Source organism: Ctenocephalides felis, unplaced genomic scaffold, assembly GCF_003426905.1.
Source record: "Ctenocephalides felis isolate EL2017-DRISC unplaced genomic scaffold, ASM342690v1 CF-g0.4_SCAFFOLD_01886, whole genome shotgun sequence".
Lineage (NCBI taxonomy): Eukaryota > Metazoa > Arthropoda > Insecta > Siphonaptera > Pulicidae > Ctenocephalides > Ctenocephalides felis.
In genome coordinates, this window is record NW_020538040.1 from 77,173,620 (window position 1) to 77,201,416 (window position 27,797).

General features: G+C 30.1%; 1 protein-coding gene across 1 annotated transcript; it reads left to right on the top strand.

Moving 5' to 3' along the window:
- Positions 1 to 1,026: 1,026 nt before the first annotated feature.
- On the top strand, positions 1,027 to 27,563 carry LOC113375373. Its single transcript, XM_026615310.1, has 17 exons — positions 1,027 to 1,240; positions 1,287 to 1,596; positions 1,827 to 1,924; positions 2,037 to 2,143; positions 2,213 to 2,234; positions 3,067 to 3,123; positions 3,347 to 3,451; positions 12,664 to 12,774; positions 13,114 to 13,315; positions 13,767 to 13,966; positions 14,117 to 14,271; positions 18,906 to 19,038; positions 19,097 to 19,323; positions 24,573 to 24,706; positions 24,796 to 24,907; positions 25,617 to 25,788; positions 26,800 to 27,563. Exons 1-17 carry the CDS (start codon positions 1,027 to 1,029, stop codon positions 27,561 to 27,563), a joined length of 3,123 nt encoding a protein of 1,040 aa, XP_026471095.1.
- The last annotated feature ends 234 nt before the right edge of the window (positions 27,564 to 27,797 follow it).

Sequence of the window (27,797 nt, forward strand, 5' to 3'; positions counted from 1 at the left end):
CCGGTTCCGTTCGAAAAGGAAAGAAACAAAAATTATTACAAAACCCATTTTGTTCACATATATGTATGTTTATTACAATAATAACATTTAATAAAAATTAGTTGAATAATAACTTATAAAATTTACTTATTAAATCATTTTCTGTATGTAGCGATTTTTTTATATTTTTTCTTGCCGGAACGCGTTCCGTCCCAAAAATGATTTGCCGGAACGACGTTCCGGCGCGTTCCGGCTCGACAACACCACTGGTGATAAATTTCATGTTATGTTAATATTGTTTTATTTCAGCATGATTCTGTTTCAGGAAAGTAACGCTGTGCCAAAATAATAACGTGTGTTTTCAGGTTAGGTCTAAGGGTACTGCTTTAAATCGTATGCCGATTTAGAAACAGTACGTACACCTTTGTTCGTGCAAAGTGATTGTTGACTTTTGTAGTTTGTTTTTTTGTAGACTCCTAAGAGGAAAATGGAAGAAAACGCAGACGTGTTTGAAAAGTTTCAGAGCAAGCTGAACGCCGACGGTACGAGCAAAATGTGGTGTTGGAGAATGCACTAAGTCATTCAGTAAGTGCGAGACATGACTGAGACTGAGAACCACACCAATACCAGATAATTTAATACGAGCATACTAAAGTATGAAAGGTTAATCGCAGACAAAAAAGCAGATATGGGTGAACAAGATAGGAGATACTGCAGAAACTTACAAAAAGTACTCTTTTAAATGCTTCAAGTGTAAAGAGAGGGGACACATTGCTTGTGCCTGCCCAGTTTCGACCGAAAACTGAGCCAGAGGCTAAGACTCTTAGTGGTTATATGTATCACCCATGGTTAGGATCTGTCTGTGAGTAAATACCTAAAATTAGTAACCGCAGATCATAAGCAATTTAATGCTATGGTTCCATATGTACTATTAATAAGTCACTGGTGACTGATGCAAAGCACAAGGTATGGCTTAGCCCTATTACGATGAAGATCTGAAGACCGAAACACTTTATGGTAGAGTCTGCTGCAGCAATCATTGGGACAATGGAAGTGGAGAAAGTTATGGCAAAGGATGTTCTTGTTAAGATAATACCAGGTGATACACAACCCGTGGATGTGATCATCGGACGGACATTCACTGAACTGCCACACTTATACTATATTAACAGAGACAACAAACTGACAATCATTTACAATGAGGAACATCCGTTTGCAAATATGAAAGCGATTGGAACAGAGACATTACTACCTCTGCACAGTAGACTTAAGAGTTACAGATGAATAGACTGACTTGACTGTACCAGTACTAAAGTTGGATGACCAATCTGTTCATTTACCAAAGGAGTTGGCGGTATACACAGCGCAAGTTTACACAGTACAGCGACGAACACAAACAGAGGCTAGAACTGAACCTATAGTTGTGACTGACTTGGCCATGAGAAACCAACCCAGCGAAGTTGTAAATGAACTAATAAGTGTTCTAAATGATTACAGGTCATGCATCTCTAAAAGCATCAGAGAGTTAGTTCTAACCAGCAGCATGGAATTGAACCTCATGGAAATACCAGGCAGACCAATCAGATCAAAGCCCTTTCGAACCAGCAACTTAGAGATGTGAGAGATTAGCCGCATTGTTGGAGAGCTGAGGGAAGCTGGGATTATGACGGATACCGAATCTCCTCATACTAGTCCAGTGCTACTGATCATGAAAAAGACTGCAGACTCCCGTATGATAGTCGACTACAGAGTTTTGAACAGACAGACAGAGCAAATAATTTTTTCCTTGGATGACTATTTGGCATTATTGTTTACGTTGGCTAATAGTACAATGTTCATTGTTTCAGATTTAGGCCATGGATACTTTCAGGTTTCCTTAACGTAAGAGGCAATGAAGAAGACTGTTTTCATCACCCCAGACGAGACAGGTCAGTTTACGAGGATGGTGTTTGTGCTTTTGAATGCACCGTTCTATTTTTCCAAATTAATAACAAAGGCCTTGGGATCGATGAGAGATAAAGTTGTATTGTATTGTCTTGATGACATCTTAATTCCAGGAAGGAACTGGAATGATTCGCGGAAAAAGTTGATAGCTGTACGAGAGGCATTAAAGAAAGCAGGCCGCACTATCATGCTTTCAAAGTGCGAATTTCTGAAGAAGAAGGTGAGGTCTCGCGGCCTTGCTTTTGCAGAGAGGGGATGACCAGCTAATGCACCTTTTCTATGTCATCAGTCGCAGATCTGGCGAGCCAGAGGTAAATTACCATTCCAGCTAACTACAACTCGTGTCCATAATATGGGGCGTAACCAGACTGAAGAGTCTGTTAATTAACCTGCATTTTGTTATTATTACAGATTGTCAGGCGTTAGCATTCTTAAACGCAAATAAAACTATCAATCCACAAATTGTGATTTGTACACACCATTTTGTCAGAGTTAAGCTTTGACATTGAATATAGATCAGGTTAGAAAATGCAGCAGGTGGATGCATTGAGCAGGACTCCAACTAACTCCAAGAAGAAGCATCTGCCATGGACCATCTGGAGGATGTTGCTACCATCTATACTGGGATAACCAAAGAGGATGAGGTGTTACTATTTACTATTACTAGTTACTAGTTACTATTCTATCTTATTGTTTTTCTAACTGATTTCTTCATTATTCTTTCTCTTCTAAATCTGATCTTCTTCAATTCTAATCTTACTTTTTCTTTTTAATTCCCATTTTTTACTCAAATTCAACTCAGCTCAATTCTGATCTTCTCCAATTCTAATCTTTTTTTTTGCTTTCTTCTTCTAATTTTTATTCAAATTCAATTCAACATTTCTAATTATAATTTATTTAAAATTAACTATTTTTTGAAATTCTACATAATTCTCTTTATTATCGTCGACGAAAGTTTGTATCCGCACACACATACACACACGCACACACATACATATACATCCATTTTTTCGAAGGTATGCCAAAATATTCAGAAACCTTTGAAACGTAAAGATATATAAAAATCTTCATTTTCGATTTTTTGCGATTTACCCTACGGGAAGTTAAAAATTTACTTTAAATGAAACATTTTGCTTGTTACAGGCTTTGTGGGTACTCCGTATTTGATGAAAAACTGTCTCATGGATGAAGCTAGATTCCGTGAGTAATAAAATATAATAAAATTGAATTATGTGAATGAATGGAAGATATTAGACACAAGAATTATTTTAGAAAGAGGAGTGTCGATTGTGAAGAGTGCAGTAGGATCAGGGTCATATCGAATGTTAATGGATTGCAACTTGGTCTCAGGTCTTTTCACATTGTTACATTTTTAAGGTTTATTTATATATTTCATTGCATTCATTATATTAATTACTTGTAGAGACTGTTTTTGTGGGTCCTGAAATAGAAACAAGACCTGTCCAGATATATGATGAAAGAAGTATTACTCCCATGGAATCGGATGACAGGTTTCCCGTGGAATCAGGTGAAAGCCTTTCGAAAGATATATGCCACACACCAAAGCATTCAAGACAGTTTTTAAAACCATCAACAAGATTTTCACTAATTTATCGCCAAGGTACTTGTGTGTAAAAATTCTAGTAATAATAATTAGTGATTCAAACACTATTATATTGTATTTTCTTTATAGATGTTCTAAAAAAAAAATGCAAACTGTTGCAGAGTGTGAAACAGAAACGCAGTAATACTTTGACAGAAGTTCGAAGGATTAATAAGAAATACACTAATTTAAAAGATAAAATGCGACAGAGCATTAAATGCGCTGAAAAATTCTCTTGTAATCCATCAACATTGAATTTTAGGGCAAGGAATTTCATACAATGTCAATTGAGAGAACACATGAAAAAGCCAAACGGAAGAAAGTTTTCGTTTGAAGATAAAATCTAGGCATCAACACTTTATAAAAAATCTCCAAAGGCTTATTATTTTTGGAGACAGATATTCATACTTCCAAGTCCATTGCATGTCGGTATTATTGAAAGCTTATTTCGATCATTAGGAGCTGCCATTTCACGCAAGAAAGATAATTCTAGTAAATATTGCATACTAACTAATATATACTATATATAATTTCAATTTTCATATTTGCAAATGGCAAACAACTTCTATTTGCGGATCATGCGCTTGTATTCATGACCAAGGGTGCCAAAGAACGGTGGAAGCTTTTCTGAAGGCGGAGTTAACAGATCTGAAAAGTCTTATTGTTACAGTTTTGAAAAAAACATTCAGTATTGGCCTAAAAGTCATTGCTACTGTTTGTGATCAATACTCGGCAAATTGCAAGGCAATAAATATGCTATCGAAAGAACTGAACAAAGCATCTCAATAATGTGTATTTCGAAATAGACGGAAATGAAATAATTCCCTTATTTGATCCTCCACATTTACTGAAGTGCATGCGTAATAATTTTGTTAATTAAAATGTAAAATTTACGAACATAGATGGAGATGAGTATGAAGCATCTTAGAAAGATATAATAGAATATTATAATTATAATGGAAATTCAAGATTATTTTGTCGATGTCCTTCGTTGACTGAACATCATTTAGACAATACGAAAATGAAAAGAATGAAAGTAAGTCTTGCTGCACAAGTTTTTTCTCATTGCATAGAGGACGCCATAATATGGCGTAACCAGACTGAGGAGCCTGTTAATTAATCTGATTTTTGATATTTATGGATTGCCTGCTTGGCAGTGTAAACGGTTTATCCAAATTACCATTAAATAGTAAATTATTTCGTTGTGCTATTTGTAATTGCTCCCAACATATAAAATTTCGGCATGTGGGCAAAAAACTATTGAATTCAATACAATTCATAAAGATCAAAGGTTCGGTTCAAGTACTAACAAAGCCTATGGAAGGTTTCAGGTATATGTCTAAAAAATAAAAGTAATTCTAGGATTTAATTATTTATGTACAAGGAACTTCAACTAAGATCCTTTGGAGAATTTTTTTGGAAGCATAAGGAATCAAGGAGTTACCAATACAAATCCTACATGCCATGCTTTTATTTCTGCCTTTAGAACATTGCTGATCAATAACTTATCATCTCGATATTTACTATCTTCTAATTGTGAGATGGATGATAACACTGGTTTGCTCACTACGTTCCGAGATTTTCTACATGCTGAAGATATCGTTAACATAGATGATATAAATGATCTATCGATTACTCCACTGTGGAGTCTCCACAACCATTTGATTTTCAAAATTTATCATTGTACAGTAAAACTGCAAGTGCAGGATACTGTACAAAAAAACTCATGCAATGTGTTGGCAAATGTAATTTCTGTGCACTAGATCTGCTGGCTAGTCCAATTAGTGCAACTGAGTCTTCATGGATAGCATCAAGGAATTACACAGGACAATACATATTCGGCCCCGAAACTTTATTTTTTAAATTATTCATGGAGTGCAGTCAGGTACTAGATTATTTCATGGGCACATTATGTATTGAAAATAAAATAAAATTAAAACTTAAAATTAAGCTAGAGAAACATGTTTAATATGTATAAATTTTCGTGCAATAAACATAATTTGAAAGAAATGTTTTCAGATTCGTTCACATTATTTTTCATCAATATTTGAAATGTATGAATGAAAACTGTAAAACGTTATCTAACAGATAAATATGTGGACAAACATGAGCAAGACCCTGTAAAGAAAATGGCTCTAGTCAAGCATGAGAAAATCCTCCGGGCAAATAAAGTGCGACTGAGGAAAAAAAAAACTTATATTTTTCCATGAGTGCTACAAGATGATCTATATAATATGCCGTCGATATCCTTCCAATTATAATATAAATATGTTCTGTTATAATTTGTAATGTAATTTTTCCATTAAGTAATAATTAATTATATTTCATTGGCTTTAATAATTCTTGGGAGAACAAATTATAATATAATTGTAAATATATCGTTTGCTTTAATGTTTTGTTCTCATTTCATGTATTCAAATTATTTACCGTTTCTATATTATAGATAACCTAATAAACCTTATCTAGAATTAAACCTATAGGTAAATTTACATGGTACAGATAGTGACATCTACAGAATGCTGAATTTTCCATCTATTTATACTTGTTTATATATGGCAATATCCAAGACTATTCAAATATGAGGAAGGTGATGGCAATAGGACTCCATGATTATGGCGGACTCTTTGAATTAGATCGTACGTTGAATCAGATGCTGCAACAATTTTATTTTTTTCCAGGAATGCGTCGATATATTAGACAACATATTAAACGGTGTTTGCACTGTCTGATGAAGCCCGAACTGGTAAGAAGCAAAAGAGCTGCATCCAATAAATTCTGGAGAGATGCCGTTTGCAATAGTTCCTGCAGACCATTTGGGATCTTTTGTCAAGAGTGGCAAACAGAACAAATATATACATTAATTTGTAATTTGACTTAATTTTTTATGGTGGATCCATGCGTTCAGAAAGATGGTGGACTTCGTGCTAATATATGGAGCCTTAATATGGTTGATTACGGATCGAGGGACCTCCTACACAGCCAAGGGATTTCAGGAATGCGCGAGACACGGAAAATTCGACACAAGCTGAACTCTCCGCGACATGCACAGGCCAACGGATAAGTGTAAAGGATGAACACTGGAGTTCAAAGCTGTCTTTTCTAAGTAAGTTTTCTTATTAGCTAAATGAACAATTCTGTAGTAACTTATATCATTGTTGATTTGTCTATTTACAGACACAATTGCAAGAGTTTTAACGTAATGCTCATAAAGTGTCGTGTTTATAGCAGAGAAGTCAACGAATTGTACAATGGCAAAATAAATGCCGATACAAGATGCCGAATATGAGGTTCACGTGTGGAGGCTTGAATAGTCTGCTTAAATTGAATGATGAGTCGATTCTGCCGTAAATTAGACCAACGTTATGGCAAAGCTATGTTACATGACAGTTTTCATACAAAATCATACTAAATCCTGTTTTATATAGTTTATGTAATAAAAAGTAAATCACAAGTTATTGTGCAAAATAATATATATTTACAAAACTACAAACTTATATGAATTGACATTATTGTTATTTGCAAAAATATTTTAGCGTTCTTTACATATTTGTGAAACAAAATTATCTTTATTTCTACTATTTACAAATAGGAAAAAAATCATGATTATTAACAAGTTAATTGTATTAAGGTTAGTGCAAACTTTTGTGCTCTGTACACATTTTTCAATGTAGGATACCAGGTACAATATCCATTGATGATGATATCAAATTGTATGTCGAAACCTTTGGAATTAAAGTCATAAAAGAACTTACACACACACACGCATATATATATATATATATATATATATATATATATATATATACACATATATATATATATATATATATATTAGATAATTAAGTATTTGATTTGTAAGTATTGTGTAAAGCTTCGAACAGAGTATCAAATCCAATGATAATAAAAACCAATGTTTTTTTTGAAAAATATTTATTTATATTATTTTTGATTAATCAGTAATATGAATAATATCTTCTCCATCAACTGTTTTTGTAATATTCATGATTAACGAAAGTAATGAATTTTAGCAAATCCTTCATGTCTCTCAATTTTTTCTTTATCAAAGTTCTAGCTTTAGAACATGATGTATATTATTTAAACATTTCGGTCTACCTGGTACAGACATACTTATATTAATGACTTTAAAATTTGTATCTTCATTATAGTCACATTTATTGTATAAGATTGGGTTTCCACTTTTCCAACTTTATCCAGCGCAATTTTAAGCCAATTCACTGGACAACCTGTGCTGGTTACATTTTTGTTAATGATTGATTGTTTTAATGGTCTTGTTGAAAGATTTTGGTAAAATATTTGGATTAGCTGAAATGACACTTTCTTTTTACATGTTTTATTATATTGTACCAATCATCTGGTGAAAAAATGTCTTGATTTTTTTTCGCTTGTGACTCAATAATGGCAAAATCTTAAGTCATTGGGTAAATAGCTATTTCCACTGACCAGGAATGTCATTTCAATTGACTTAGCTCTTATTTTCGTATGTACTTTGAACAAGTTTCAATAAACTTAAGACAGTTTTAATATTTCTGTTTTGCCGGGTACATGAATTCCTGTATGTTATTTTTTTTATAAGTATTTATAAAACAGGATGAGTTTTCTTGAGAACCACGAAACCCTACAGTTCTTTGCTAAATACTCATATGTTTTATATTTTTACTAAATTCTTATTCGTAATTCATAAATTCGGAACCCCGAATTCCGGCCCAGCCGGAACTTATACAGTACAGAATGGAGTTAATCAAAAGAGGAGTAAGGAGTTTTCTGAAATAAATTACTTATTATTCAGTGGTAAAAAAAAAATCCGTTTCACGGTGATAATTATTATTATTCCGGAAAGTTATGCATATTATATTAAATTCAACAGATTTTTATATAACCTCTATCTAAAGGATAAATTAAATTAATAGTTATTCAAACTAAACGATATTTGGTATTCGTAAAAAAATTCATGAAATTTGTATTTGGCATTGGGTAAATAATGTAGCTTTAATTCGGAAAACCCCCCATAATTAAAATTAAGACATTGGGCGTGTTTTCCACATATGCGGTAAACCCAGACAGATGAATTTTTTTTAAGAAAAATAGCTAGTAAACATATTTCTATATTATGTATGTTTGATATGCGTTTTGTACTGTAAAGTACGTTGTTTACAGTATTTACAGTTTAATTACTGCTGATATGCTTAAGCCTATATTATATATTGGGATGCTGAATGCAATATTTCACTCGAAGAGCCATCTACCTAGCTCAACAATCAATCACGAAAGGGACTAGCGCTATTTTCTTCATAACTATATATAACAGAATCGTATTTTTGTTTAGATTTTTATTTATACGTATAACATAGCAACATGTTATAGGGTACCGCTTGTAATAAAATTAATCAAATTATGAAAATATTAATAAATGAATGGATTTATTAGAAACATTTGTTAAACAATTACTCTAATTATTCACCTTTCCCGCTGTAAGAAAAGTTTAATACGAGATACACAGTAATCAACCACACGTATACTTATAAATAAACAGCTTTACTCGTCGGCACATATAAATATAAAATAGGTGTTGCTTTTTGTATATAAAATTTTATATATTAGTTTATTATTTTTATCTTTAATTTTATTCTTAAACTGTTACAATTTTTCATACAATGCATTCATTCATACAATTTTTCATTGATGTAACGTTCAATTTTGAACCGATGTAAGTTTGATTCGGCTACACTTTACCATAATGCCTCAAATAAATTTTACAATGTGTGTATGCATACATACATAATACATACATGTATGTAATATATAATTATTTATATGAACTTGTTCTAATATTTTTAAAATAATGTTTGTACATTTTTCCAAATTCTTCTCATTTGTATTTTTAGATATTTTACACCTATGTTTGTTTTTCTATTTTCATTCAACATGTTTTCAATCAACGATTACAGTTTGATTCCATATACTGTATTTTCCATGTCCTACTTCTGCAATTTTCCGAACTTTTCACGTTAGCGCTGCTGTTCTTTCGTTTCAGCGACTCAACCAATGTCGTAATAGCTTCATGTAGCTCTCAAATTTTTAACCAGTTAACATGTCTGGATGAAAAAAAGCTTTTATAAATCTTTTCATTTAGTATTTAATTATTAAAAATTTCTTGTTATATAACTATGTGTTTTTTTTTAATTATTTGTTTGGTAAGTTTTTACATAGTATCTTATTTTATTTTTTGTTGTTTACCTTTATATACATCAGCAATGTATTTTTGACAAACATTTATTATTATATTGTTTAAATTTGTTATTATTCATATTTATAATTATATTTTTGTTAGTTTTGTAATTTTTCTATATTTTTCACTTGTAATCTTGTAATTTTTTTAAAAAAACATTTCTTTGTTAACTTCCCATAGGGTAGTTATAGTAATGGGCCGAAAATCGAAAATGAAAATTTTTGCATTTCTCGACGTTTTGAAAGTTTCTGAACATTTTGGCATACCTCAGAAAAAATGGACATTTTCACAGGTCCACATTTTTGGGCGCACGGATCAACCGATTTGAATGGTTTAAAAAACATTCGATTCCTATTGATAGGGAGATGTGCTGATTAGTTTTTGGCAAAAGCAGGTTCAGCCGTTACGGAGACACAAAGCAAAGAGTGCAGAAAATACAAATCAAGTTTTTGAGAGAATCGAGTATCGGATTTGAATGATCTAAAAAACATTCAATTTGTAATGATTGGGAGAAGAGGTGATTAGTTTTTGGAAAAGACAGGTCCCGCCATTTCGAAGATACAGAGCTAAATGTGCAAAAAATGGCAGTTTTTGAGAGAACTAAGCGTTCGAACTGCATGATCTAAAAAACTTTCTGCTTGTATTGACAAAACAATTGCTTGTGAGGATAAAAAATTATTATATCTTTTTTATTTTCCATAAAATATTTTTGTAATTTTAGATTAAAAATTCAAAAAATTACCCAGGCTAAGCACAGTCCAAGCCCACTCTCGTACAAATGTTTACCCAAGCGTGTTTAGACTGTTTATGTACTGGAGCATTTTTCCCATTTTGTGAAAACGATTGAAAAATGTAAAAATGCCGCCAAGCTAAGTACACTATAAGTGAAAATGTCGCGCAGAATTATTTGCAAATGCGTTTAGACTATGACTATACGGGAACACTTTTTCTATTTTGTGCAAATTAGGCAACTATTTTTTTGAAATTCAATTCGAAATGAAATGACGATTGTTAATTTTCTGGAGATAAATTGATTTATAATTTATATTTGATTTGCTCAGATATAACAAGATAGCAAAAATAATGAAAGTTACAGTATTTGTAATAATATATTTGAAATCGTTTCAAATTTCTCGAATATTTCATTACGGTACGGAAAGTTCAAGCAATTTGCTTTATGGCACGATGCCATACACCACTGGTTTAATTGCTTTCGACATTTCGGAACTAGGTACATTCCATCTTCAGGGTATCAGTCAAGAAACACGTTCTTGATAAGATTTAAGCAAACAATAGCAGAAGATAATGGATTTTTTTAATAAAAAATGAATAAAATTGTGGTAAAAAAAATAATGTACAGAAATATGACAACATAATCAAAATGAAAATGATAAAAATAAATGAGTGGATTATATAATAAAACATTAAAAATGTTAAAAATTAGAAAGTTATAGAAAGTTTTAAGAAAAGGTCATTGAAAAAAAAAACAGAATTAATTACCCGTATGATTGATTTTGCACTAACACTTTTTCACTAAAGTAGTTTTTATCAAAAAAAAAGTGATTTTATAAATTTCTTTTCAGACAAAAAACAAATTTTCTAATTCAAAATTTCTTTAAATTATGTCGTTTTTGAGTTTGTTATGTGAGACAAAAAGTATTATTTCCGGGATGTTATGAGACAAACTATTGGTAACGAAAAGAATAAAACTGTATTTAAAAGTTAAAATTCATGTTAGGCATGTAGAATATGGGCATAAAAAGTTTGAAAACTACTGAAACTACTCTGAATTCTCAATTCTCGTTATATCGATAGCTATCGAAATACCCGCCGAATATATGGCGCTGCCGGTCAGTCGCATGTTGGGTTTTGTTAAGGTGCGTCCACACCTAACGAACGAACACGAACGAACATGTCGAACAAGAAAATACAAAGAAGAACGAACAGGAACACAAACGAACGCAAAAAATTCCAAACGAACTTGAACAAGCGCTTAAAAGCAGTGAGCGCTTGAATTTTCGTTGTTCGCAGATGTTCCGTGAAACGTCAGTTTTATTATTGATATGGATGTAAGCTTTAATCATACGGCATTTTCACTGGTTTTTGTGTGATTTTTGTTCGTGTATATTTTGTAAATATACTGTAAATAAATTATTCAATTAATTTCACTCAGTTTTTGTATTTAATATTTATATTTTGAGTCGTTTTCTTTTCTCAGCATTCATATTTGGAGCAAGCTGAACATTCCAGGCTTGAGCTAACTATACTCAATTTTCATACTCTCATCCTCAACATATATGTTGAATGTCTATGTATGATAACAAGTTTGATATTTACTTGTAAAGACTGCAATCATACTCTTCTTTTATCTATGACTGCAATTTCTTCTTTACTGCAGCTTCTGACATCCCAAACGTTTTGCCTACACTTTCCCAAGCATCGTTTTTTTTTCTAATAATTTTATAAAAAGGGTCTTTAGTCTCCCATATTATAGGAAATTTTTCTATTTCATTTATGAATGATGAAATTACGTCATTTGACCATTCCATAATTTATTCAAAATTTTCAAACTGTACACAATAATTAAAAGTAAATATTATTAAAATTTTCAAACATTAAAATTAATAACATTATTATTAAATTTAAAAAAATTATTATTAAATTATTAAAATTATTAAAACAAAAATGTTCGTTTGCGTTCGTTGAGACGTCCACACTGCACATACGAGTTCAAACATGAACGAACAATTCCCTTTGATGTACCGACAAGTTGCGGAACATTGTTCGCCATGTTTGTTTATGTTCGTTCGTGATCGTCGTGGCGTCCACACTATGCTGTTGCCGTTCGTTCTGGTACGTTTTTTTATGTTCGTTCGTGTTCGTTCGTTAGGTGTGGACGCACCTTTACTTGAAAGCGCGCGTTCGAAGTGCACGGTCGATGGTGTTTGGCGATTACATGTATCAGAGATAGAACGTAAAACTTCACTCCAATATTTACTAGGTAATTTAAGAAAAACAATTTATTTATTTTCGCCATTGTATACATATGCTTGAATTAATCATTATTCTCAAAATTCAGTACCGTACACGTTCATAATTGTATAGTATTGTTGAATGTTATGTCATGTATAAAAATAGAATGCAGTTGCATTTTTAAATTATGTCAGAATACGTAATATAGTAGTTTTTTGGGAATGATTGATACATGTATGCATGATAATTGAACTGCAATAGGTTGTTGTACATTTTCATGTTTCCTTATTTTGCCGACATTATTTGTTTGATTTTTTGACCTGTGGTAAACTTATTAACCTATATTTTTCGTGTTCTTCTTATGCAGCAAAAATGGTATCGTCGCACGTTTACGCAATCACATTTTTCACATTTTTGGTATGTGGAGCTGGAGGCACCCTGATTTATAAGCTACACCAAAGACGAACAAAAAAAAGCAGGGATAAAATTTTAACTATTCGGGTGAACAGAAAATTAGGAACCCGCTTGTTTGGAGAGGATGGAAAAACCAAAAAGGAAATTGAAAAGGCGTAAGATATATATTTCATATCTTGTTTGAGCTAGATTATCATTTGGTGTCTAAATTGTGCAATCTTCTGCAACTGAATCATTATCTATTTTATAATTTTGCCGGAGACGATTTATAAATGACAGGTTTTTAACAATACAAAATCTAAGTGGTTATTCTCAGAATTATTATCTACATTTTATTATTATTATTCTTCACTAAATAGAATAACCTCAATACAGAGTTAGTGTTTTAGCTATGAATTATAAAATAGTGCATTTTATATTTAATAAGTTTAACATTTCTTTAAGTTATAGTCACTATTCAAAGATAGTTCTGAATTTTATTTAAAGTTTTTTATCACCTAATCTCACTGAAAATTTATGATACAATTGCATTTTTAAAATTAACTATCAAATTTTATATCATGCGTACTTTCTGTTTTGTTTTTTATAAAAAAGTTACTTTTCCAGGAGAAATGTTGATATAACATTGGAAGATGATGGGTGTCGTGATATGCTTATCATAATATCTGCAACATCACAAAATGATTTAGATATTTGTCAACGAATTATTGCAAAGAAGTTAAAAGATGATGATGCAAGACCGAGTTCATTACGACCTTTTAAGGAAAAGATTTGGATAAGTTTACATGCCTACAGAAAGCTTACAAGTAACTAAAAAGTATTACATGTATGAAAGATTTATATGCATATGTGTGTATGTAAGAATTAATATTATGAATGCATACTTAGATTTTTATTTTTTCATTTTGAATTGAAACTTAAGGAATTAGTGATACTGATGCATTTTTTTATACTAGTGAATCCACGTTTGGAAATTACTTCTTTTGAGTATGAAGATAACGTAAAAATAGATGTGGAATTTCCACGTGATGGTAGAAATATGGCTGGAATACAAATTTCAGGAGACAATGAACAAGATGTAATGAATGCTAAAGACAAAATTCAAACTAAGGTAAAATATTTTTTTAATTTTAGGTAAAATATGTGCAGTATAAATAGCACATGTACATGATTAATATTATTAATTCTTGTTTTTCTTTTAACATAAAATTATTTTTTTTAAATATACTTCATTTTATTTGCAATAATTTACAATTAGTATTGTGAGATTTTTTGTAAAATAGTGAAAAAATAGTTTAGAATGGTGTCGGAATAATTTTACTTACTGCTTTATTTCGCTTCAGCTTATCAAAAGACTGTCGATTTGAATTCTGTTTACACTGCATTTTCTCCAGAAATGAAATGCTTGAAGAATTAATTGGAGTTCTGTGTGGTTTGCTTGAATGTGGGCAATAAAATTATTTTTTTTTATTTCAAAAAGCTTTTATTAATCCACTGTTTTACTATAATTTTATGTGTTTGTAACATTTTATATATTTTTATAATTTTTTATTGGCTTAATAACAAATTTTTATAATTTCATTTATATTTGTGTAATGCATGGTTTTTGGTGATACATCCTTTATTTAACATTGTTAAACTATGAAATATGACTATCTAATTCTACATTTCATTACATAAAACATTTAAATCTGTCATCAAAATTACTTTGTCATAGAGATTGAAATTTTTAACCCAATTTAACTAATAGTTTTGTTACTAATTGTTTTGGCTGTGATTTACTTTTATCATACCTGGAATGGCAAATGTTATGTAACTAAGTTGTGTAGAAATGTTTCCTCCCTTAGATAATTGTTTTAAATGTTTGTTGAATGTTGATATTGATGAATTTTTATTGTATTTGTTGTATTCTAATTGTTGTATAATATGTTAACTTCTATAAATAAATTTCTTTTTAACTTTTAACCAGATCTTTTATTTGTTTTACTTTATTCGACAAAGTTATAAATTTAAACATTTTGCTTTAAAATACTTAATTTATTTTTGTTTGTAAAGTTGCTTTTTTTTACAAAAAGCATAAAAAGTAGTTGTGCCTGAACATTATTTCATTACTGTAATCAAATGCAACGATTTTTTAATCATCATTTACATTATAAAGTTCTCATATTAATATTATTTCTTGAAATCATCGGTGTTGGTATATGATTACTAGTAGGAACTATTATTCTTACTTTTAATTAATAATTTTTTTTTTTTTTATTGCTGTGCTTCAATGGCCATTGGACGACTGCATTGCAATAGTAGTTGATTTACATCAATTAACATTGAATGATAACAATTTGCTGTGCTGTCATTAATCATATATTGTGGTGAATTTGTAGAAATTGTGTTTACTGTACTAGATTCTGCAATTTACTATACTTCCTAAATTACATTTGAATCAATTATTGACATCTCATTTTTTAAGATTGTTTTGTTTTTTTTTTTTTTTGATATATATTCAAATCAAATATTTTATTTGAGACGTTTTGATTCAAATGTGATTCAAGTTATCTTGCTTTTGTAATTCAACTTGAAATAACATCTTATATATCTCTATTTTTTTCATCTAAAACAATCTTCAGTGTTTTGTTTTTACTCAACAAATTTATATGAAGTATTAACAATTTTCAGCTTTAATTCACAAAGCATAAATGAAATTTTATATATATCACCATGCATTGATTTCATATATTGTAGATTACATAGACAATTTTTTTAACAGTTGAAACATCTACAGTAAGGCATTATTTCCTATGTTGTTTTAATTATATGATAGTTTCAATTGAAAAAAATTATAGGTATTAAAGAAAACGAATGAAATGAAATAATTATTGTCAATGTAAATGCTTGAACATATAAAACCAATGTGTAATTGAAATTATACATAACTACAGTTTTTGATGTAATAAAGTGGTGTGATTCTTAATGTGATCAATGCTATATATATATATATATATATATATATATATATATATATATATATATATATATATATATATAGTAATCGGGCATAAATTTATAAAAAATATGAATTTCTCTCAAAAATTTTCTTTTAATTCCATGGATTTAATTCACAAAATTTTATATACACACATCTGTAATTACCAAATAAAGTGTGTGTTAAAAACCTGAGTGTCGTATTGTTCATATTTAACATTTAATATATATATATATATACTAGCTGACCCGACAGACGTTGTTCTGTACCCACGTCTACAATTTTTCTATATTTTATACTAATATTTACTGCTTAGTTAAAAATAATAATTACTGTTTTTTGAATTACTATTTACACCAATATATGAGTGATGTTGAATGTAGAACTGTTTCAAATAAAATGATTGTTCTCAATTCCCACAGTTAACACTTTAATTATTCATTTAACAAATATTAAAAAATGTTCAATAAAATTGTATATTAAAAATTATACACTGCAATTTATAGAACCAATTTATTTCCAATAGCTCAATTCATTTTAATGCATTTAAGAGTTCTATAGTATTTTAGTCATACCTGTAGATGTGGATGTATAAATGAATGATTTTTTGTTTATTCACGACTAAAACATTGATTTTCCAAATTTATCACACTACAAATGATCGTCTGCCTTTGTGATTTATGGTCATAGCATAAGATACACGTGTTGAAAATTGAAATCTTTTAAAAAGTACAACAAATTCAAAAAGAATTAATTTTATTATTTTTATATATTTTATTTTTTCAATAATGTTGCCTATAATTTTTATAATTTCGTACCATATTTTAACTGGCTCTTAGTAATTTTAATATCTAAATTACATTTTTTCTCCAATAAATCAATATACATTATTGCTTAAGTTTATATTTGAAGTGAATTAAATTGTCAAATTCTGTTCACATGTGCTCTATTCAACTTACGATCAACAAAATTATTGCTCTGTGAATTTTTTGACTGTGCTCCAATTTACTTGATATTTTGGAAATAGGCTAATCTTTATCTTAAGTTCGGAAATGAAAACAATTTGCACTCCGTCACCATCCACCGCATTAATTGGATTATTACTCTTTTAATTCTGATTTTATCAGAACTTGTAATATACTATGATTAAATGAGCTACAACTTTCTCTATCATAAATTTTACCGTAACTTCTCTCATTGTGAAACGGCGAAGTTTTAAAGGGCTCGAAAGACCTCTGGTTGGACAGCCGCGCACTCTTTAATTAATACCTCTATCAATATTTGTGTAATGGAAAAATAATAAACAACAATAATTAGTCAGAAAAATACCTCGAATTTTCATATATATATACTTTTATACGTATTGTTTCAGAGATATTATAATGAGAAATTGGATGTTTTTTTAAAGTTTTTTTTCATGAAATCATGAGTTTTTTAAAAATCGTTTGTACTAAAGTTGTGGTATTTTCTGGAATCCATCAAGATCTCTTAAACCAAGTTAATTCTTGATGGAATACGATTATTTTTAAATTTGGTGGAAATGGCACTCAAACTATTTGATTTAAATAAAAAAACATTATATGCGTCTTTTATTTGCATGATAGTTTACTCATTTTACACGCAGAAGTACTCATTTTAAAGCTTATTTTGAGCACTATAAAAACCCATTTTCATATCTAGCCCAATAATGTTCCTAAAATACTTTAAAATAGCGATTTATTAAGATTTTAATTGATATAATTTTGTTCATTACATGATTTTCGTTAAAATGTATATTTTGGAAAAAAACATTATTAAAGATTTTTCTCTTATAATTAGTTCTTTTATCGATACCCAACGTTATTTTGAAAAAAGTAAAATTACACCACTGAAAAGAAATGTCATCCACCCGAGAAGTGGTAAAGGAGTCTAAATTGTTTTCACTTCTGAAGAGTAAGAGAATTGGAAAACAGTAAAAAAAGTTCAGACCGAAAGCGTTCCATAGAGTAAATATTCCGTACCCAATGACAAACATATGAATTTTTGACACAATGAAACTTCTAAATATTTTTTTTTGTATTGTGACTTAGTATAGTAAGGCAAAACGACTGCAAATTGAATATTTTTGAGCGCAATCACTGATGGCTCGTCTCCTTTGCACGAATTCGTACGGCGAATCTGTTCGCAAAGTGCGCAAACAAAATTATTGCAAGCAAAATTACGTACGTTGAGAACATGATTCGCCGTGCGCGTCAGACGCATGCGCAGACTGCATCACTTGTCACATGCATGTTATATTATTTGCATCTTATATTAATTCAATTTTTGGCACATCTCAGCTGCTTTTTGGCATTAATAATGTAGACATTACATTTTCCTTATTCATAATCATGAATTTATTATATTTTAATATTGCCTTAGCCTATAAGTGAATAGAAATGTTTGGCAAATTACAGTCTTCAATTGTTTTTAATGTCAAACTAAGCTTCAAATATTTTCAAGGGCAAACAATGATAAGCGTTTTTTTGTAATTTTTACCATTTATTTCTACAATCTAACTATATTTCTATAAATCAAAACATTCTAGAGAATTTCCCGAACAAACTTCATGAAGATTCATGAAAATCCGAATTATAGTTTAGGAAGATTAATGAAACTTACATTGTTACAGAAGAATTTTATATATAAGATATATATATATATATATATATATTTATATGTGTGTGTGTGTGTGTGTGTATTTATGCCAAGAAAATATGAACTAATGATAACTGATTAAATCAAAGGTTAAGGAGATTGATGAATTAGAGCGTTCTTTAGATGAAACATCTGCTAAGCGTACCCCCAGGTTACCTACAACGGTTAATAGCGGATCGAGTGAAGTTGCAGTACCTGAACGAGAAAAACTTGAACCAGCTGGTAATTTTCTTTTGGCAAACACAGCTTATTTTGAAAAATTAATGTCGTTTTTTTATAGGAGCCGATGGGACAATGGAAGTTTATGTATCAGCTTTGACTTCGCCACATAGGTTTTGGATGCAAATTTTGGGTCCTCAAGCTGCTGCACTCGATAACTTAGTGGAAACAATGACTGAATATTATAATAAAGAAGAAAACAGAGAGTTGCACACAATCATAAGTCCTCAAGTTGGTCAAATTGTTGCAGCCATGTTTAACGTTGATGGCAAATGGTACAGAGCTCAGGTAATAGTTTATCTATTATATAAGTGATTTATATATATATATATATATATATATAATATATATATATATATATATATATATATAATATATATAATAAAATTGTTTCTTGGGCATCCATCCAGTAATTAAAAAACAGTTTTAATGAAAAATGTTTTTATTTATAGAGAACATACGTTTCGGGTCTGGATTTGACCCATCTTCAGTGCTACAATTAAATAATTCAGGGTTACAAATTAAAAACAATATAAAAAAATACATAATTAACAGACAAAAATAAGTAAAACAGTGTATATGAAAAGTATATATGAAAAACAACCATAAAATAAACAATGTAAAGAAACTCACCATACAAATAAACTTTGAAAAACAACACAAAAACACAAAATTGCACGAAAAATAAATAAAAGTGAAATAAAAAATTGATGAAACGTCGAGTTATGAAAATTTTTAAAAAAATTGTAAAATTAAAATGAATGATATATTTTATTATAAAAAAGCTTATTCCAAACGAACATGTTGTTAGTTTGGAAGTTGTATTACGAGTGTGTACGAGAGTAAAATGTGTGCGAACGTGTTTGCGGAAAATACTGGAAACTGTATCGTCATTGGTGAGAGAACGGGATAGAGAGAATTTTGGTGGTTCCATATTACGAAGATTTTCTCAACGATCATGCGCAGTAGGAACATAGTAAAAAATTTATACATGTGCAAGACATCCATAATCAAATCCCAAAAATATGTGAATGAAGAGAAAATTATTAGGAAAAAGTATAGATATTAACAGAAAAACGATAATAGTTATGGAACGATAAAAGTTACATAAAAAATTATAACATAACATATATATGTATATATAAACGCAAAACAAAAAATGTAATATATGTATACACATACACATACACATATATGCATACACAAAAGAATATGTAGAATACATAAAAGAAATGTTAGGATGTATTGCGCATATTGAAAAAATTATTTGAAGCATCGCGGTAAATATTGCAAAGAGAAGCCGAATCAAATCGTTTGTTAATAGAAGGTAATATTTGTATGAAAATACTCTCAGCGAACTTCCTGCGTAAAATGTTAGATTCACGATGAATAACTCTTGGATTGGTGAAATTAAAAGAATGTTTAAATTTGGAGACATGCTCGGTGATCATGGTTTTATTTTGTTTTCTGTTCAAACTATTAAGTTCGTGTTGGCGCATTCTTTTTGAGAGAAATTGTGAAGTTTCTCCAACATAACAGCTTGAACAATCATTACAATCAATGACATATACGATGTTTGAAGTGCGGGAAATAGGGGTAGGAGTTTTTAAATTAGTGTATAAGTCTGAGAGAGTGTGTCCAGTCGAACACACTAGCTTCAGACCAACGGATGAAAAAAGTTTTTTCCATGAGTGGAAAAGGCAGTCAATGTACGGTAATGAGATGAAGGAATTGAGAGATAGTGAATTTTCAGGAGGCTTCACAAGGTTTTGTGAAATGATACTATTTTGTTGTGATTGGGAGGTAAATGAGGAAGCTGTACGGAATTTATTACGAAGAAAGGGTAATCTATTATTTATTACTGAGCGTAAAAGTTGTAGTGGATAGGAATTATTTTGAAGGGTAGAATATATCAAATTAATATTTTTTTCCCAATGTGATGGATGAGAAAGAAGGATGGCATGATCTAGTAAGTTGATGATGGATGCAATCTTGGTAGATTTGGGGTGATAGGAATGGTAGTTTAAATAGCGTCCAGACCAAGTGGATTTTTGATACCAACATGTAGTGATAGAGTTGTTATTTATGAAAAGAGTAATATCTAAAAAATTAATGGAGTTGTTAAATTGAGTCTCTAAGGTAAAACTAAGGTGTGAGTCAAAATTATTAAAAGAATTTAGGAAATTGGTTATGTTATAAGTAGGAATGCAAGTTAAAATGTCGTCAACGTAACGTTTGTAAAAAAGAGGTACATATGACAAGGTATTAAGAGTAGAGTTCTCTAGGAACTGCATACAAAGTTCAGCAAGAGGGGCACTCAAACTGGAACCCATTGGGGTGCCAAATTTTTGTTTAAAAAAGGAGTCGTTGAACGAAAAATAAGTATTGGAAATAATGAATTTAATACATTTCAGGAACCAAGAAAAATTGAAATCTGTGTGTTTGCTGATATCAGCCCATTTATGGTCTATGGCAGAGAGGATAAGGTCAGGTGAAATGTTAGTGAAGAGGGAAACAACATCTAAACTTATAAAGGAAAAATCAGATGGTACATTGAGGGAGTTAAGTTCGGGAATGAGTTCAAAAGAATTTTTGACAAAATGGGGAGAATTATGAGTGATATTGGACAAAATTGAACTAATAAATTTGGATAATTTGCAAAGAGGGGAATTTAAGTCAGCAACTATTGGTCGAAGGGGAAAGCCATCTTTGTGGATTTTGGGAAGACAATAAAGTTTTGGGGAAATGGGATTGTAAGTTTTTAATTGTAGAGAGAGAGGTTTGGGAATTTGTTGGTTTTCTATGAGTGAATCAATGAATTTCAAAGTATTCCGATTTATAAGGTCGGTGGGATCTGAATTTATAGGCTCGTAAGTGTTTATATCAGCTAGGAGGGACATGGATTTGGAAATATAGTCATCTTTGTTCATGATAACCGTCATGTTACCCTTATCTGCCCTGGTAACAACAATTTCTGGGTGTTGTTTGATAAAGGATTTGCAAAGGTGGATATCTTTGAGTAATTCTTTATGTTGATGAAAGTTAGAAATGTCAAATTTGAAAAATGAATTAAGTTGGTTGCAAAAAATAGATTTAATGCGGTTTTTTTCATTGATATCTTTTAAATTACGTAAACTATATTCTAAAGAGCTAAGTGTTTTGACAAAATTAAACGATTTTTTCTGTTGTGGAATGGAAAATTTGGGACCTAATGCTAAAATATTCAAAACATTGGATGGGATGTCTAAATCTGAAATGTTTTTAACCCATTTATTGATGATATCAGGGTTTATATTTAATTTGGATTCGTTAGACTTTTTCGAATAAAGGGTATTGAATTTTTTAATGAAGGATTTTTTTGACATATTAAAAGAATTATTGAATCTAGAGTTTTCGAAATCTAAAAAATTGTTAATGTCAATGTGATTATTAATAGTGGAAAATAAGGATTGGAATTGTTAAATTGAATTATTTAATTGTAGCACTGAAGATGGGTCAAATCCAGACCCGAAACGTATGTTCTCTATAAATAAAAACATTTTTCATTAAAACTGTTTTTTAATTACTGGATGGATGCCCAAGAAACAATTTTATTATATTATTTCACCATCTGAAGAAAAACCTCTCGCTTTATAATATATATATATATATATATATATATATATATATATATATATATATATATATATATATATATATATATATATATATATATATCAGCAAACCCGACGAACTCCGTTTCGCCACCAGATGGTTTCGTGAGAAAGATGAAGAAATTTTTTGTTTGTTTTATATTTGAAAAGTAAAAATTTGATCAGTAAGGAATGCCGACTTATTTTTATATATATAGGAGATAATCTATTTGCAATTATTTAAAACAATTATTGATTATTTTTATTACTCGAATTTTTAATTACGGTGCGTGCAGTTCCAGCAATTTGCATTAGGGCACGATGCCATGCACCACTAATTTTCTTAGCTATAAACCTTGCGGAGCCGAGACCTTTCCAACGAATGCAAAATTGTCGAAATCGGTTCGTGCGTTCTGGAGTTATTTCGTCAGGAAGGAAAACCCGATCTATTTATATATATAATATAATCTATTTGCAATTTTTTAAAACAACCCTAATTTTCTTATCTATAAACCTTGCGGAACCTGAGACCTTTCCAACGAATGCAAAATTGTCGAAATCGGTTCGTGCGTTCTGGAGTTATTTCGTCAGGAAGGAAAACCCGATCTATTTATATATATATAATATAATCTATTTGCAATTTTTTAAAACAACCCTAATTTTCTTATCTATAAACCTTGCGGAACCTGAGACCTTTCCAACGAATGCAAAATTGTCGAAATCGGTTCGTGCCTTCTGGAGTTATTTCGTCAGGAAGGAAAACCCGACTTATTTTTATAAGTATAGAAGATATATATATATATATATATTCGTTTGCGTTTCGTCCTTTGAGATGTGAGGTTCAAATTTATTATTTTTCTTTTTAATTAATTTTATAAATATAATTCGTTGTTTTTATTACAATTTTTTCATTATTATGTCTCTAAGTAAAAATTTTTATTTGTAACATTTTGTTTAGTGTTTAGTGCATATTTTGTTGTGTTCTTCTATGAACTGAAGAAGAGTCAAATTGGGACTCGAAACGTATGGACCATTAAATTTACCTTAACAAACAAAATATAGTTTTCTCTATCTTTATTATCTTGAAAAAGTTTATAGTTTTATCAACATATTTATTACCATTCGAAAAAATTATCACATACAGGGCCGGATTTAGAAATTTGGCGCTCTGGGGCACCGACAAAAATGCCGCCCCATCCCTGAAATTTTACTTAAATAGTTTTTATATCTCTTTTTTTTCATACTGATCGCACATTGTAGTCTAACCGGTAAACACTGGTAGAGGGAACCCATAAAATGTAAACAAAAATTGTTGTTAGTGAATAATCTCTATAAAATATCTGATAATTTGTTGTGCCTATGCCTATGATCATTTGTGACCGCCGATTTTTTTTTTATTGGATTTCTATCAAATATCGGCAACCCCGCGCTCCTAATGCATTCAAATTAATGGTTCAAAATTTTAAATGAAAAATAATGAATTTTAATCATCGGTTATTTGAACCTAAATTTTGCATTACAATCGTATTATGTTTTGTTAATTATCTCGAAATGAAAAATGTTATTAAGAAGAATTAGTAAATTATATTGTATAGAATTTTAGTCTCACTTTCCAAATTTTGTCGTCCCAGAAAATTTGCTGCACTGGGCACTATCTTCGACTGCCCCTACTGTAAATCGAGCACTATATATATATATATATATATATATATATATATATATATATAATAATATATATATATACAATATATATATATATACAATATATATATATATATATATATATATATATATTATTGATTAACTTACATATTGTCATATTTTTGGGTCAATATTATTAGTACCTATTAAAATAACTTACTTCATTGTTTATTAGTAATAAGTTCTATGACTCAACTTTTTCAGGTACAAGAAATAAAACCCAATGATTATGTTCCATGTCAACCAGTGTTGGATTTGTATTTTGTAGACTATGGTGATAATTGTTATGCTGCGCCTAATGAAGTTTTTGAACTACGGCCAGATTTTTTGACTCTTAGGTTTGTTTATGGCATAATACTGTTTGTTGCTTATGTGGCACCTATTTTATATTTATCTTTCTATTTTAATTTCTTCATACTAACTTTAGATTTCAAGCTATAGAGTGCTTTTTGGCGAATGTTAGTCCTCCCAATGCAGTTGATAGTAATGATAACAATTATCCAGATGAATCCATTGAGAAGTTTGAGCAACTAGCACATGTAAGTTTTTTTTACTGACAGCTAAAGAATTGCATTTATCACTTATGTACACACACACACACACACACATATATATATATATATATATATATATATATATATATATATATATATATGCAGTGTGTTCCGGACCTTGGCATCAAGCCGAAATGTGGTGAAAGTATTGATCTTAACCATCCTGAAAAATTTTAGAAAAAAAAACTATGTCACGTTGTTTGAAAATTATGAGCTTTTAAGTGCAACCTATTGCTTTGGTGAAGTTATGCCAATGTCTTGGTTGTGATTAACTCTTATTAATTTTGGTTATTTAAACTTTGGAACCGTAACTGTGAATAACATTTCTAGGACCACAATTTTTATTGTACAATAACTTGCCACTCGAAATTCTTCATTACTGAAGTGTTATCAAATACATATCAGAAATATTATTCACGGTTACAATTCCAAAGTTTAAATGAACAAAATTAATAAAGGTTAACCATAACAACCGTAAAATGGTCATAATTTCATCAAATCTCTAGGTTGCACTTACATGCTCATAATTTCCTAAGAATGTACGATAATTTCCTTTTTCTAAATAATTATAGAACAGTTATGGTCAATACTATCACCCCGTTTCGGCTTGACGTCAAGGTCTGGGACACTATGTATATCATTGATTATCTTTATTAACAAAAATGATATTAATTAAACTTAACATTTTTTTCAGGTTGCGCGTTGGAAAAAATTATGGTCGCGTGTTGTTAGCTACAGAGAACGTGATGGGGCAGTTCGAGCACCATCTCCAAGTGAAAGCCTGGTTATGAAGGGATCTAACATTGATAGATCAGTTCGTGAAGGCTCTCCTGTACCTGGTGTAGAATTATATGATAATGAGGATGGTGGGTCAGATTATTTTTACATCTCCAAATTTTATGAATGCATCCATTTATAAAATTTGCACAATATTATATTGTAAGTGAACATATAGCATTTGAATGAATTTGTTTACATGTCAATTGACATTGTATCTTCCTCCTCTAATGTAATCGTCATTGTGAGTTTTTTTTTCTAGAATAATTATTTTATATAATGCCGGTATTTTTTTTTCCTAATATACTCTCACATTCATTTTACGTATGAGACAATCAGTACACACACTGACTAACTCCACTTTTTGAAGAACTTAAATTTCAGAGCGAAAGTAATAGGTATAATTATAAAATTTTGTATTTTTAATAATTTTCCGGAATACTAAAAATTAGTACCATTGAACGGTAATTTTTTTTGGACACTGAATAAAAGGTCAATTATTTTAGAAGCAATTTCTATTAACTCCATTTTGTAATGTATATGCTTTGGCTTGGTCAAATATGGTTTTTAAATTCATGAATTACGGATGTCAAGAATTTAGTAAAAATATAAACTGTATGTTTGTTTGGCCAAAAACTGTAGGGTCTCTTGGAACTCAAGGAATTCATCTTTTTAACTTCCACGGATCAACCGATTGGAAATTATAAGTATGAACCTTTGACCTTACTCAAGGAGCGCTTATTTATTTATTACATACATATACTTATGTTGCTTTTTAAATAGAAAATTCAATTAAAAATAAAATGTTGTTTGGAAATAATTATTTATTTTTGACGTTTTAAAACTAGGTACGGTTCTATAGTAAGATTATCTGACGAAATGAAACATACCTGGTTTCAAAATGTCGGGAATTATAAATTATTTTTCAAAAACATTTAATTTGAATTTGTATTTTTCTAGAAACACAATGTATATGTATAATGTGTTATTGAAAATTTCACGCAAAAATTTTATATTTTAAATACACTTTGCTGTAAAATATCATGAGCTTTATTGATTTTGCAATAGGCATCATTTTATGTTTTTCTGTGTGAAAACAGGTCGCGATATAAATATTGCTGAAGAATTAATTCGCGGAGGATATGCAAGAGCAATTCTTCCATTTAATGGAAGTTCATTCAATAAATTGAAAACTAATCAAGCAGGAGGCGATGATTTTTCGAAGCCATCAGCCAAAACGACTAGATTTGAAGATAGTTCTAAAACTGATAAAAATAGTGTATCTTCTGATTTTGTAAATCAGGAAAAATCAGCAACGAAGAAACAACCGGCAACGACACCAAATGTTGGCCGTAAAGACATCGTGGAAGAAACTAAATCCTTTATTAGCGGAATCTCTGATGAGGCAGTTAAGGTAGTAGAACGCGTCAAACAGTCTACCGACAAAGGCGCTGATGACTCTGTTCAATCTGTCAAGGATCGCGTTGCTAAAGTTCAAAGCAAGCTGGAGGAAACGAAATCTTTCATTGATGGCATTTCCAAAGACGCTGAAAAAATAGCAGTAGACAGTAAAAACGCCGCTAAATCAACTTCAGATGATATTAAGCCAAAAGTAAAAAGCGCCAAGGAACGCGTAGCTAATAAAGTTAACAATGGCAAAATTTCAGAAAAAAGTCCTCCAAAAACGAGTAAAAATGATGAAAAGTCAAGTAGTCCTAAGTCACCTTTAAAATCAGAAGTTGATTTTATGCCCACATTTAATAAAACTGAAAAGGGTAAGAAGATGCCACAGTCTCCTTCCGAAATAAAAAATCAAGCAACCGATTTTTTGAAAACCGAACGCAATTCTAAAAACGGAATTTAATTTCATAAGTTATATTTAAAAATACGTTTCATAAATCAGCTTTTGTTATTATTAGAAGTATAAAGCATTGTATAATTTAACATGTTATTGTAATTAATATTTGTAAATAATTATTTATATTATTCATATTCTTCGTGTTCTCTGAGTTGCTTTAGTATATAATAACGTTTAGTTCAGTAAATTATCTATTAATGATTTATTATTTTTTTCTATTTATATTAAAAAAATTCATGC

Coding starts and splice junctions, on each gene's coding strand:
- LOC113375373 (XM_026615310.1), top strand. CDS start 1,027: ATGGAAGTGGAGAAAGTTATGGCAAAGGATGTTCTTGTTAAGATAATA. Junction 12,775..13,113: donor TTCACTCCAATATTTACTAG/GTAATTTAAGAA, acceptor CTTCTTATGCAG/CAAAAATGGTATCGTCGCAC. Junction 24,707..24,795: donor CCAGATTTTTTGACTCTTAG/GTTTGTTTATGG, acceptor TACTAACTTTAG/ATTTCAAGCTATAGAGTGCT.